Source organism: Rhodotorula paludigena, assembly GCF_050403205.1.
Source record: "Rhodotorula paludigena JCM10292 DNA, Rt_paludigena_JCM10292v1_ctg52, whole genome shotgun sequence".
Taxonomy (NCBI): domain Eukaryota; kingdom Fungi; phylum Basidiomycota; class Microbotryomycetes; order Sporidiobolales; family Sporidiobolaceae; genus Rhodotorula; species Rhodotorula paludigena.
In genome coordinates, this window is record NW_027481406.1 from 139572 (window position 1) to 152641 (window position 13070).

Genomic DNA, 13070 nt, shown 5'->3' on the forward strand with positions numbered 1-13070 from the left:
CTAGGCTAAGTCGCGGCGAGGCCTATCCTCGGCCTGAACTTCTCCCTTCACGCTTCCTCACTCGCCTCATGCCCTCGCTGCTGTGTCTCTGCTTGAACACCTTGCACGAACACTCCCTAATTGCTACAAGCTGTTCGATCCCGCTCGTTACTCGACATCGATGAGCCTCTCCTCGCTCGGCGTGCCCGTCCTGCCCATCCCTTCCTCCGACTCCCTCACGAACAAGCGCGCCCAAAGGATCTTCGCCGTACGCCACACGTCGCTCACGCGGGCACTCGCCGAGGTCCACTCAAGTCTGCGTCCCCAGCGCGCCACTTCGCCGCCCTCGACGATCCTGATGGCCGCCAGCCCCGCCAACAGGCCGAGCAGCACCCTCATCTGCGCGCCAACCCACCTCTTCTCGCCCGCCTCGACGCCCGCGACCCACTCGAACACCGTCCCGCCGTGCCGCGCCGCCGCCTGCTCCGGCCGGATCTCGGCCTCCCAGCTCCCGCCCGCCTGCGAGGCTCGTACGAGCACCTCGCCGTGCGGGCCGACGAGCGCGCTCGATCCACTCGAGGGCGCGTCGCAGCGGAGAACGAAGGAGCCGTGCTCGATGGCGCGGGCGCGCGCCTGCGCGAGCTGCGAGGCGGCGATGCCGGGGAGCGAAGGGGGGACAAGCGAGGGGTTGAGGAGGAGCTGCGGGGTGTGCGGCGGATTGCGCAAGGAGACGTCGGGGCGAGTGGTGGAAGACAGGACGTAAGAGGAGGCGAGCGAGGGGAAGGCGATGTCTTGGCAGATTGCGCCTGACAGGGAGAGGTGCTGCAGCGGCGTGAGGTGTGGCGAGGGCGTGTGCGCCGCATGCGCAAGCGCGATGTCGGCAAGTGGAAGAGACGCGGGGGCTGAGCCAATGGCGCTCAGCTGACGCGAGACGTGCGAGTACGACTCGACGAGCGGAACGGGGTGATGCTTCGTCGTCGACCAGATGAGATTGGGGCCGGACGGTTCGTCAGCGTCCGTGGTAGGCCCGACGAGAGTGGCGACGTTGAGCAGCTTATTGTTCTGGCGAGAGGACGACGGAGGAGGGACGAGGTACGTCGCAAGGATGTAGACCTGCGCGACGAAGAAAGTTAGCTCGCTTCCTAATGACCGTCCGCGCTTCGAGCCTACCTTGTACATGTCGCAGACCTCAGCGACACTTTGCAGGAGCCGCTGCTCTTGCTGGCCCATCGCGTCCCAGCCATCGCCCTCGTCGCGCCTCGTACCCTTGTCAAGCCTGACGGCACTCTCGCTCCAGCTCAGCCCCTTCGCACCTCGTCCCGCGACGACCCTGGTCTCCGCGAGCCAGTCTTCGAGGGTCGTCAGAAGTTCTTGACGGCCGTGGTTGTGGTGCGTCGGCGGAACGACGCAAGCGACCTTGACGGGCGGGTAGGTGTACGTTGGATCCGTGGGCGAAGGGTGTGAAGGCGGGTACGACGTCAAAGGCAGGAGAGGCGATACGTTGAGAGCGAAGAGGAGGACGAGCAGAAGGCGCACGAGACGGCGAATTTGCGTCCGCGCATGCTCATTCATGTCGGCGTCGTCGAAGAGGCGAATGTCCCTCCTCTCGGCACCGTCCTCGCTGCGCCTGACGGTGCTGCACACCACTTCGCCCAGCGCAATACCGGCCGCAGCGACCGCAAAGTCGACCGCGACCTGTCCGCCGAGCCTGGCGACCCAGCCGAGTCCGTCTGCGACCTCGACCGCCGGCTTGACCCACCACCCGAGCCTGCCGACGCCCGCCTGCTCCTGCACGATGCCAGCGAGGGCGAAGAGCCACGCGGGGACCAGGAGCGCCGTGTACCCTTTGTCCCTGCCGGGCTCGACGTGCTGCAGCGCGAGATGCGAGACGACGAGGGCGACGAGCGGCAGGACGGCGGAGACGAGCGAGTAGAGGAGAGCGACGAGCGCAGCGTCGAAAGCCGAGGAGAAGGAGTCCGCGGCGCGATTGGTCAAGAGCGCCGACCAGGCGGAACCAGCGGCGAGGAAGGCGAGGAGAGGGAGGAAGAGGCCGAGAAAGCGTGCGACGGGCTGGCGGTGCGTCTGTTGGCACTCTGAGCGATCAGAATGGTACATCGCTGCCACGGGCGCGGTCTGAACGCACAGCCAACCCGTTCTTGATTACGACGGAGGTGCCGGCGACGAGAACGACAGTCGACAAGGCGGAGGTCGCAGGCGCCAGGGCATAGGCCGCCAAAGGGACAAGCGCAAGCGACTGCACGAGCTGCTGTGCCGCCATCCCTCGAGCGTGCGCCGACGAGGAGACGAAACAGAGCACGAGCCGAGAAGGAACGGCGTCACGCGCAAACGGCGAACGAGGTCAAAGCGTCGACTCTCGTGAGAGGCTGCCAGCGATGAGCAGCAGCGTCGTCAAAAAGCAGCGAGCATACGAGAAGCGTCGCACCGCAAAAGCCAGCAGCGAAGCCGTTCTCTCGTGAAGCCTTCTCAAACTCGCCGCGCGCACAACCCTCTCGTCATCTCGAAAACGTGCTGTCACACTGCATGTCCTGCATGCCAGCGCACACCGAGGCGATTTGAAGAGAATAAATGAGAGTGCGCGCGCCTCTACATGACGACGCAATCGTTGTCGCGCGAGTCCTCCATCTCGCGCATAAACTGCCCGCCCATCTTGCCGCCGCCCTGCCCCTGGAGCTGCACGACGAGCACGCCGCCGTTGTGCGGGTCGAGGTGCGCCGTGAGCCGCTCGCGCTCCATGAGCTGCGTGATGGCGGGCTTGATCTTGGCCACGTGCGACGGAGAGTGGTTGCCCTTGCCGACGATGACGCGCAGCTCCGACATGCCCTTGCTCCGCGAGTCCTGTGGTGACATTGGCGTCAGCGATCGGGTTCATGACGGCTGCGAATCCCTTGCTTCGCGCGACAGCCTCGGCGATCACAGGGATGAGGGCTCACCATGATGGCCTTCTCGGTGTACTCGATCGCCTCCTGCACGTACAGACCGTGCAGGTCAATTGACCCGGGCGGCTGCACCTTGTTATTCTCTGCGAAAATGCGCGAGTCCACGATTAGTGCCAATCTCCCTCAAGAAATCGCACCAGCACCGGATGTCCACCAAGGCGGTGCGGCGGTCCAGAAGGAGCTGCAACGTTGATCGAGGATCGATGGCGCACCGTTGAAGATCCATGCCGCAGCCTGGTCGTTGTACCGCTCCTTGTTGCGCTGGTGCTCCTTGCCCTCGAGGCTGAGCTCGTGTGCCCTTGCGCCGTCGCCCGCCGCGTACGCCTGCTTCGACGCCGAGAAAGCCTGGCCCTGTACGTACCATCGCAAGACAGTGTCAGTGAAGCGTGCAAGCGTGCGCACAATGCGAGAGGGGCCCAGACGCACCATCAGGTCGCCCTCGCGGATGGCCTGGTTCCGCAGCGAGACGTATTCGCTGTTCTGCGCGTTGGCCATGTCCTGGTTCTGCGAGTCGGGCGAAAGACCGAGTAGGCGCAGAATGACATGGTACGAGGGGCGGAGGTAGGACGGGAGCAGGAGGAAGACGTGCAGCAGAGGTGGCGGGGAGGTCGGCGAGGAGGACGGCAGAGTTGGAGGGCCGCGGTAGGACGGATGTGAGTATGGAGAGGAAGGGTCGTAGAAGGAGGGTGGGGGTCGGAAGGGGCGAGAGCGGAAATGTGCGGTAGTGGAGAAGGACCGGGAGAAAGACGGGGACGAGGAGGGGAAGATGGGCGAGAGGCGGAAGAAGGCAGAGGAAAGAGCGGGTCGTCGAGGATTTGGCGACGCAGTGAAAATGCAGGTGGGGAGAAAGGGGGTGGGCGTGAGCCTGCGTTCTCTCCGCAGCGCCTTGTTTGCCTCGTTCGCGCTCCACCGCTGCACGAGCAGCTGCGCTAGCTCGGCATGCCGCCCTCGCACGACCTTCCCGCCAGACCAACCAAGCGAGAAAGAGTTGGAAGCTGAATCGAGGCAGTGGGGCCTCGCGCTGAGACGGTGGGAGCGCGGGAGGGAGGCAAGACGCACCGTTGCGGGACCATCGTGCGCGCCGTACCCTCCGTGTGCGGGTGCTTGGTTCCACGCTCCGTGCTGCTGCTGCTGGCCGTGCGTCTGCGGGTACGGCGACGACTCATACTGCCCCTGTTGTGCGGGCGGTGCGCCGTAGGGGCTGCCACCATGCTGCTGCTGTTGCTGCTGCTGGTGCTGCTGCTTCTTCTGCTTGGCCTGGTGCCTCTGCCAGAGCTTGAAGAGCTTCTTTGCCCATCGCAGCGCCTGGTTCAGCGTGATCTGCATCTCTGTGTTGAGGGCGAGGTGAGCAGGTTCGCGGTCAACGAGGTCGACTGCACGCACTGATGGATCGACACGCCTGTCCGTTGCAGTCTCCAGAACGAGTGTAGCAGTCAGACGGAGCGAGTGCAGCAAACAAGGGAGCCGCAAGGCGAAGCGCGGGAGACGAGGGTGTCGAGGCCCGCAAGATCGGCGCGGAACGAGTCTCGGAAAAAGGGGCAAAGTCGCACGGGCAGCGTGCAGTCAGAGTGGCCGTGCAGAGGCTCTAGGCAGTCCCAATGGGTGCAGTGTATTCCGCTTACGCAGGCTCAGCTCACGCTCGCTGGGAGGCCGTGTCTCGGCTGACGAGTGCTCGGTCAGCGCCTCTGCCGGGGTCAAGCCCGGAGCAAGGCGCGTCTTGGGCCGCCTCGCATCCTCACGCCCCAGCAGCAAGCCAGGCCGCACGCGCAGCATGCCGTCAGTCGATCCGCTGCCGCCAACGCTCGACCTGCTCGCCACAGCGTGCTCGTCCCACTCGGGCTCGTCGCTCCGCGCTCCTCCTCCTCCTCCGCACGCCTCGGCAACTCCCGTCACCACTGCTCAGCCTGCGGGCATGTACGCCGCGCAGCAGCAGCAGCACGTTCTCCGCGACGGGATCCCGCCCTTTCCCTCGGCCGCGTCCTTCCCCTACCCGGCGGCCACCTCGGCATCCGCGCCCCCCGCTTCCTCAGCACCCGTCTTCCCGCCCGTGCCGCGTCCGTCCAAGATTCCCGCATTCGCCCCGACAGCACCCAGCTCGACCTCGCCTGCAGCGCACTGCCTCTCGACGCCGCACCCGCCGCCGCAGTCCGCCTTTGCCCCCGCCACTGCTTCCGCGTCTTCTTCCTCGTCGTCCTCTTCGTCCGCCCTCACCTCGGCGCCTGTCCTCCCGCCGCCTTCCTCTCTCGATGCATACACTCCCGGCGCAACAGGGGCAGGTATAGGAGGCGGCGCCATCCGCGCCCCGCTGCCTACGACGAACCGTCGCATCCCCTTGTTCGGAACGGCGGCGTCGTCCGCGCCAGGCGGATCTGCCGATGCACGCCCCGCCCTGCCCTCCGTCAGCGCCCTGCTCGATTCCGCACCTCAGCCACCGCCGTCGTCGCAGCCCCAGCAGCAGCAGCAGCCCGCGGGGGCCGCGGTCGCAGGCGCGGCGGACCACGACACTGCCGCCGAGGCGCTCTCGTCGCTCGCCCGCGGCCCGTCCGGCTCTCCGCCCGCATCCTTTGTCGCCCCGCCGCCCGGAGCGCACGAGCAGCCGCTCGCGCTGCCTGTCGCGCGCGAGGGTCCCGCGCCGACCGCGGCGCCGTCGCCGAGCCCCGAGTCGGCAGAGAGTCCGGGCGCGGGCGGGGCGGACGGCGAAGTGAACGAGTCGGGCAAGGGGAGGAAGGAGCTCAAACAGACAAGTGCGTTATTATATCGAGGTTGCTTGAATCCTGACGACAGAGACGGTAGACTGACTTCGTTGTGGCGTTCTTTTCTCCCGTGCAGAACGCGCCGCCCAGAACCGCGCCGCCCAGCGCGCCTTTCGCGAGCGCAAGCAGCAGCAGATCCGGTCGGTCCCCTCTGCCCTTGTCCTCTCGGTCCCGCACTGACCCACTTTCTCACGGCTGCAGAGACCTCGAAGCGCGCGCGTCCGAGATCCCGCTCCTCCAGGCGCAGCTGTCCGACATGGCTGCGCGCGTCGGGCAACTCGAAGCCGAGAAGCAGGCGTGGGAGCGCGAGCGCGACGCCATGCGCGGCGAGCTCGACGCGCTCAGGTGCATGGTCTCGGCTGGCGGCGCGTCGGGAAGCGAGGGCGCCGCGGGCGAGACTTTGAAAAGGCGCGCGATGTATGGCGTCACGGAAGATGAGGATCAGGAGGCGCGTAAGCGAGTTAAGGAGGGGTGATGCCGGCAGCGTCGCCGACCTCCGCACAGCTTGCCCCTCGCACCGTAGCTTTTCTGTCTGTGCCCTGTTGTTGTTTGACAAACGTGCTTTTTCCTCGCGCATGTCCCTCGTCCGACGAGAAAATTGTTGAGCGCGGGCGGTGTTACAACAGACATCTACCAGCGAGTGCGAGTGCCGCTCTACGCCTCACGACCTCAGGGTCGCCCGCTTGCGCTTCTTTGCGCTCGCCTCGATCATCTTGCGCACCTCCTGCTCGTCGGCCATGCCGAGGCTGGCGTTCTCGCCCGTGCCGAGCACGTCCTGCTCGTAGAACTCGGCGACCCGGTTCGCCTCGTGCTGGCGCGCGAGATACTTGAGCGCGGCGAGGTTGTAACCGAGCGTGTTCTGTGCGGCGGATGGTAAGTACAGGCCCTCGAGTCAGCTATCCAGCTCAGGTGTCTGGATCGCCGTAAGACATCCGAGCGAAGGGACATTGAGCGGCCGCACCTTCTGCTTCTTGAGCGCGTCTCGCAGGTGTCCCTTGAGTGCCACCATCGTCGGGCGCAGTGCGCGAGTCGCAACAATTTGCGAGTGGTGCGTACGGAGGAGGAAGAAGAGAACGCGCGAGGTGAGGGAGAGGTTCCAGCCCTGCACGACCGAGACAATGTCAGTCAGCATGCGTACAGTGCGACAGATCGCGAGACGACGGTGGACGCACACGATGAGCCCAGACATCAATGTGCTCGATGAGCTGCATGACGCGGCCGAAGGGGAGGACGAGGAGCGCGTCCTGCTGCTGTGCGGCGGGGACGCCGCGCACAATCTTGAGCACGTACTCGTCGGCCGAGCAGTTGTTGTACATGGAGAAGACGGCGTTGCGCGTCGGGTGCGGCACGCGCTTGGCCATCTCGTCGGTCGGTGCGCGGCGCACCTCGTCGTGGTACGCCGCGAGTGCCGCCTTGTCGGCCTCGGCGAGCTCGAGCGCCTCGAGGATGCGCTCGCCCGCCATGAGCGTCTCGGTCGTCGACTTGGACACCTCGGTCGACTCGGCCTGCGGGACCTCCTCGCCCGAGGGGAGCACGCGTAGCTCGTCGCGCTCGCCGCGCGGGTTGGCCGTGTTGTTGTACATCTCCTCGAGCTCGCGCTCGCGCTCCTCCTCAAGGAAGAGCGGCTCGTCCGTCTTCTCCCAGATGCGAATCGACTTGTCGTGCGAGCCCGTGACGACAAAGTTCGCCTTTTGGCTGACCGCGAGCGCCCAAACCTCGCCCGAGTGACCCTGGAGCTTCTGGATGCACTCGAACTGCACAGTGTCGAAGAGTCAGGCATGCGCAATTGACGGGCACAGAAAGTCTCCACGCACCTTGTCGCCATCCCAGTACTTGACCATGCGGTCCTTGCCGACCGACCAGAACAGATGGCTCCCGCGCTCGAACGCAACCTGCATGACGCTCTCGTCGTGCGCGAAGAGCGAACGGTGGCAGTCGCCAAAGTCGAGGCCCCAGATCTTGACGTTCTTGTCCGCCGAGCAGGTCACGATGAGCTTCGAGTCGGACGAGATGTCGAGCGAGAGGACGGGAAGCTGCAGAAGTGGGCGAGGGTCAGGATTTGCGCATGAATCTGAAGAAGACCATCTGCTGCCTGGGCGCACCTTGTGGCCGTAGAGCGAGAGGAAGAACTTGAGCGTGTCGGCGTAGAAGACCTTGACGGTCGAGTCGAGGAGCGAGACCGCAAGCAGGCGACCGTCGGGGCTGTACTTGACAGCCAGCACGTCGTCCGTCATCTTGAGCGTCTTGACGTGCGCGAGTGTGAGCACACGCGTCGACGAGCCGCCCTCAACCTCGGACGGGACCTCGCGGACCTCAAAGTCCCAGAACTTGACGTCCTTGTCGGCGGAACCGGTGACGAGGCCACGGCCGTCGGGGCGGACGTGCAGCGACCAGAGCGGGGCGGTGTGGGCAGGGAAGGTTTCGAGGAGGGCGGATGAGGACAGGTCGTAAAGGAGGAGTTCGCCAGACTTGCAACCGACAACAATCTGCGGAGAAAAAGCTGTCAAACGCGAATTCGGACTGTTACGAGGTCATGAGTCACGCACATGACGGTCACCGGGGAGGAAGGAGCAGCAGATCGCGTAGCCGCAATCCAGCGTCCGCACGCATCGCGTCGTCTTGACGTTCCAAAGCTTGAGCGACCCGTGACTTGCAGAGGCGATGAGCTGGTCGTCCGACGACACGGCGAGACAGCGCACGTCGGAGCGGTGGCCGGGCAGATCGAGGGTGAACATCTTGAGGGGCTCGACGGCAGGCGCTTTCGATGATGCTGGAGGCGGGAGGTTGAACACCTCGAGCGAGTTGTTTGACAGTGCGGCAAGAATCTGCGAGCGGCGACTGTGAGCGCGAGCGCGACACCGTGAAAGCGAGAAGACGCACCTGCACCTCGCCCTTGTTCTTTGCCGTCTCGGGCGCGAACGAGAAATTGCGGATCTTTCCGCTCGTCCGCACCGTCGACCAGAGCGCGAGGCGGTCGCGCCATTGGACCTCGCCGTCGGCTCCCGCGCCGAGCGGCTCCTCGTCGTCCTCTGCGTCCTCTTCCCCATCGACCGCCTTCCCCTTCCCCTTCCCCTTGGCGCCCTTCCCCTGCGCCGCCTTCTCCTTCTTCTCCCTCTCGCGCTTGCGCCTGCGCGCCAGCTTCTTGCGCAGCTCGTCCTCGGTGCGCAGGCGGAAGACGTCGACCGCGCGCTCGCCCGAGTGGATCGCGAGCACGGGCAGCGTCGGGTGGAGCGTGATCTGCGAGATGTTGTGCGTGTGGTTCGGGTTCGGGAGCGAGAGCGCCGCGAGCGGCGTGATGGCGCGGCGCAGCTTCTTCTGCTTGGCGGCGGCATCGGCGGCCGCAGACGGGTCGTCGAGCGCCGAGACGCCGCGCACGAGAACGTCGTTGTCGATGCGCCAGCACTTGACTTCGCCCTCGCCGCCACCCGAGACGAGAACATTGCTCGAGGCATCGTATGCGAACGACCACGCCTCGGAGCGGTGCCCGACGACCGTCTCGATGCAGTGCTGCGTCTCGAGGGACCACAGCTTGAGGAACGTGTCCTTGCTCGAAGAGAGGAGATGCGTCGACGGCTTCGGCGCGGGCGCAGCAGCCGACGAGGTGGATGCGTCGGCGGCGGCAGCGAGAGGGGCGTCTTCCGCGTCGGGGTCGAGACGGGCGGCGACGAACGCAAGTGCGGTGACTTGATCGCGGTGGCCGCGAAGACGGAACAGGCCGACCTCGCCAACGACGTCCCACACAATCACGTCCGTGTCCTTTGCGCCGGTCGCCAACCTCGTGCCGTCTGCATCCCAAGCGAGCGCCGACACGGCCGTCTTGTGCCCGTTGAAGGTGACGGTGACCGACTGGGTCTTGGCGTTCCAGATACGCACGCTGCCGTCTGCGTAGCCCACAGCGAACGAGTCCCAGTCGGCGGGAGAGCGCGCAATGGAGGTTACGAGCGCTCGCAGGCCCGTCTCGTGCCACATCGCCACCTGCGAGCCAGACGAGCGGGTCAGCCCAATGCGATGCAGGAGTACAAGCCGCAGAGAAACGCACCTGCTCGCCCTTCTTCACATCCCAGACGAGAACATCCTCGAGAGCGGGGCAGTAGGCCTTCCTCCCGTCCCAGACCGCGGGACCACTGGAGATGACGCCGAACGCCTCAGTAGGTCCGTGACGAAGATAGCTCTTCACCATCGGTCTCGGAAAGCGAAAAGACGCGAGTTGTGGCGAGAAATCGAGGCGAGTGAAGGTGGACCGAGCAGAAGCGGGGTGTCGAGGCGGTGCTCTCGTCGTCGCCTCGCCCCTGGACGCGGGAGTGGACAGGCTATCGGATAGCAGAACTCGCAAGAAGGTTTTTGAGCTTCCAGAGACAACGGTAGGGCACGAGGCGGGTCTACAGGAGCTTTCCATTCCCGCTTGCAAGCATGCTCAACCAGAGTGCACGCTTCGCAACAGTGTCATGGGCAGTACAAACTCGTTGCAGCGCTATCCACCACTCCCGAGCAAACGACGACACGTGCGGGTAGGTTTACGCACGGGCGCCGCCGGCCGAGGCGACGGCGGCAACCGCCGCGGGCGAGATCTTCTTGCCGTCCTTGTTGAAGCGAACGCGGGGAGGCGGCGCGCGGTTGCGGCGGCCGGCGACCGAGCGGACGCGGACAACGTGGGCGTGGATCGCGCACGAGATGCAGTAGTGGATCTTGAGGTACAGCTTGGGGAGCACGTACTCTGCACAGCGGGATCCAAGTCAGCCGAGCGTTCAGACAACGAACGACTACAACGCTCGACGAGCATGCCGCTGCCCAGCGCGGAGGCAGTCGCCGAGCGTGTGACCGCGGAAGGCAGACGCACCAGGGTACACCGACGCATCCGACAGGTCACGGATCGCCGCCGACTCGACCATGTTGCGGACGGTGAAGCGACGAACGGCCTTGTCCTGTGTGCAGAATCCATTGCGCATCAGCTGGACAGCCCCAGACGCATGGGGAAGTAGGAGGTCAACGGACCTTGGGGCACATGCGCGAGCAGTTGCTGCAGCGGATGGAGGCGACGTGGCCACGGCCGTTCTTGTTGCGGCCGCCGTTTCTTCTCTTCTTGGTCACTGCAGGTAGGAAGACGAGGCAAGCGCGAGCGCAGGCGGGACAGAGGTCAGCACGGGCTGAACTGTGCTCGGCAAGCGCGGGGTGTTTTTGAGCGCGACCGCGCCGAGCGCTTCTCGTCCATTCCAGCCTGCACTGCGAGACTGCTGTGAAGAGGCGCTAGGCGAACGGGGCGGACTTCTGGTCGAGCGAATGCGGGTCGAGGGGAAGAGAGGGAAGGCGACGAGGGCGAGGCGAGGGTCGGGGCGGGTTCGCGGTCGACGGCGACGGCGCAAGCGAGGGCCGGTGTGGTCGTGGCTGGTATCGAGCAGACTCGCAGTGCCTCCCTCGCTATGCCCCATCCCTCGTGCGACCGTCCCGTCGCGTACTCCTCGTGCGGAAAAGCTCGTTCGCAGCCCGGCGGCGCGGGCTCGCCAGCGCGCCGGACTCGGGCAGGGCTGGTCGGCGGGGGCTGGAGGGCGGAGAGAGACGCACTGTTGGAAGGAAGGACTTCTAACGCGTGAGGACGGCGAAAGGAGTGGAGACCAAGCCGGCGTCGCCCTGTGCGCCGCGCTCGACCGCCGCGCGCCTTCCCCCTCGCGCCCACCGCTCACCTCTCTTCCGCAGAGTCGCCGTACTACAGGCTAGCCAGCAGTGGAACAGCACTCGTGTCGCCGTCAAGCTACTGTCTCGATGGCCGTGCGCTCGCGCTGTCGCCGTCCCTTACCCTCTCTCTCCCTGTCCTCATCTTTCTCGGGCTTGTTCTCGCCTCTTTCTCAGAGAGCGCTAGCTGTCGCTAGCGCTCTCTGAGTAACCTCGACGAAATCGCTAGCCGCTGGCGGTCCTTCAAGTCGTCGTCTGCTCGCCCTGCTCCTTCCTCCGTTTCGCCGCTTGTGCACCTCGCTTGACGGACAAGTTGCGCCCGAGCGCCAGTGCGATGCCACACAGCGAACGCTGAATTCGCTTCGGTACCGGAGCTCTGCCCTCCCCGCTGTTCCCGTTCGAGCTCGTCCAGCTCGCTGTGGACCACCTGGCTTCGGACCTCTGCGACGCAAACAAACCGCTGTGCAGACTTGCATCTCTCGCGCTTTCACAAAGCATGACCAACGCTGAGCGCATCACGCGCGACGCCGCCGTCCCTCAGCCTTCCAGCTGAGCGTACTTCTTGGCGAGACTGTACACGAGAGCTTGTCGCAAGGGCGCGGAATCTTGCGGTTCGATGGCTGCGAGACGTGCGTCTCCCGCGGCACTTGGTGTCCTTGGAGACGTTGCGTGAAAGCCGCACGGGTGGAACTGGCGTCCTGTTAGTCCCCGCTTTCGTCCAGGCGATGCACAGTCGTCCTCGCGTCCTCTCTGCCGTTGATGACGGACGGACTACGCGCGCCTGTGCCGTCACGGTGACTGCATGCGAACACCGTCTTTGTCTCCCGGACATCCGCCTGACCACTGTGTCGAGCTCGGGTTCCTGACCTCGACTCTCCCCGTACATCTTGTGCCTATCAGCTACTCACTGCATTATCTCGTTCCCGTTCCACGAACTCTGTCTTGGCTACCACTTTCTTGCCTCGCTCGATTGAAAAGGCTCGCAACCATTCTCTCGACGGAGACGTGGCCAGAGGAAAGGAAGAACGGAAGCCTGGGCATTGTGTACCGTGCTACGCCAAGTTGTGGAGGACACAGCACCGCAGCCAACGGACCTCGGCGTCGATCTTCCCGCTACGCCAGCCAAGCGAAAGCGAAAGAAAAAGGGGGGAGGGGGAGGTAGGGTACGGAGGAGGGGGGAGGGGGAAGAGAGAAAGCCAGGAGAGAGCCGGAACGCGCGCACAGACGCTTAGGCCGAGGCCTCGGCGGCGGGAGCCTCCGAGGCGCCCTCGGCAGCGGCAGCGGGCGCGTCGGCAGCCGGGGCGTCGGTCTGGCGCGAAGTGTACTCGGCGAGGACGTCGAGGGCCTCCTGGACCTTGGCGGCGAGGGCCTCGTCGTTCTCGAGGAGGTACAGGAGCTCGCTCGAGTCCATCTCGAGGAGCATGCCCGTGACCTTGCCCGCGAGCTCGGGCTGGGTCGCGTGGATGCGCGGGTACAGCGCCTCGCCGAGCATCTGCTTCTGCTCCTGCGGCGCCGCGTTGGCGAGCATGGCCGCCGTCAGGCCCGACGACGGCTTCTGCTCCTCGGCGCGCGGGCGGCGCTGCGGCGCGCCGGCCTGCTGCGGGCGCGGGACGCCGTTGGGCGGGATCGCGGCGCCGCGAGGGGGCATCGGCGCACCGTTGGGGAGCGCCTGGCCGGGGCGGGGCGGGACGCCGGCGGGGAGAGGGGGCTGGCC

General features: G+C 65.7%; 6 protein-coding genes across 6 annotated transcripts; 1 reads left to right on the forward strand and 5 right to left on the reverse strand.

Annotated features, from left to right (window-relative positions):
- Positions 1-147: 147 nt before the first annotated feature.
- JCM10292_005594 (uncharacterized protein) lies at positions 148-2257 on the reverse strand (the record flags this gene model as incomplete). Its single annotated transcript, XM_076651539.1, has 3 exons — positions 148-1092; positions 1150-2061; positions 2123-2257. 3 exons carry the CDS (start codon positions 2255-2257, stop codon positions 148-150), a joined length of 1992 nt encoding a protein of 663 aa, XP_076502956.1.
- Positions 2258-2583: 326 nt separating this feature from the next.
- JCM10292_005595 (uncharacterized protein) lies at positions 2584-4262 on the reverse strand (the record flags this gene model as incomplete). The annotated part of the gene is made up of 4 exons (XM_076651540.1): positions 2584-2835; positions 2931-3019; positions 3149-3287; positions 3363-4262. The coding sequence occupies 4 exons, from the start codon at positions 4260-4262 to the stop codon at positions 2584-2586; spliced, it is 1380 nt and encodes a 459-aa protein (XP_076502957.1).
- Positions 4263-4707: 445 nt separating this feature from the next.
- On the forward strand, positions 4708-6164 carry JCM10292_005596 (uncharacterized protein; the record flags this gene model as incomplete). The annotated part of the gene is made up of 3 exons (XM_076651541.1): positions 4708-5680; positions 5766-5829; positions 5891-6164. 3 exons carry the CDS (start codon positions 4708-4710, stop codon positions 6162-6164), a joined length of 1311 nt encoding a protein of 436 aa, XP_076502958.1.
- A 186-nt stretch (positions 6165-6350) lies between these two features.
- DIP2 (snoRNA-binding rRNA-processing protein DIP2) lies at positions 6351-9869 on the reverse strand (the record flags this gene model as incomplete). Its single annotated transcript, XM_076651542.1, has 8 exons — positions 6351-6548; positions 6651-6791; positions 6862-7443; positions 7504-7722; positions 7792-8175; positions 8236-8514; positions 8570-9664; positions 9729-9869. 8 exons carry the CDS (start codon positions 9867-9869, stop codon positions 6351-6353), a joined length of 3039 nt encoding a protein of 1012 aa, XP_076502959.1.
- A 334-nt stretch (positions 9870-10203) lies between these two features.
- JCM10292_005598 (uncharacterized protein) lies at positions 10204-10693 on the reverse strand (the record flags this gene model as incomplete). Its single annotated transcript, XM_076651543.1, has 3 exons — positions 10204-10403; positions 10527-10611; positions 10682-10693. 3 exons carry the CDS (start codon positions 10691-10693, stop codon positions 10204-10206), a joined length of 297 nt encoding a protein of 98 aa, XP_076502960.1.
- Positions 10694-12584: 1891 nt separating this feature from the next.
- JCM10292_005599 (uncharacterized protein) lies at positions 12585-13070 on the reverse strand (the record flags this gene model as incomplete). The annotated part of the gene is made up of 1 exon (XM_076651544.1): positions 12585-13070. A coding segment is annotated over one exon (486 nt), but the record flags the coding sequence as incomplete, so codon positions are not given.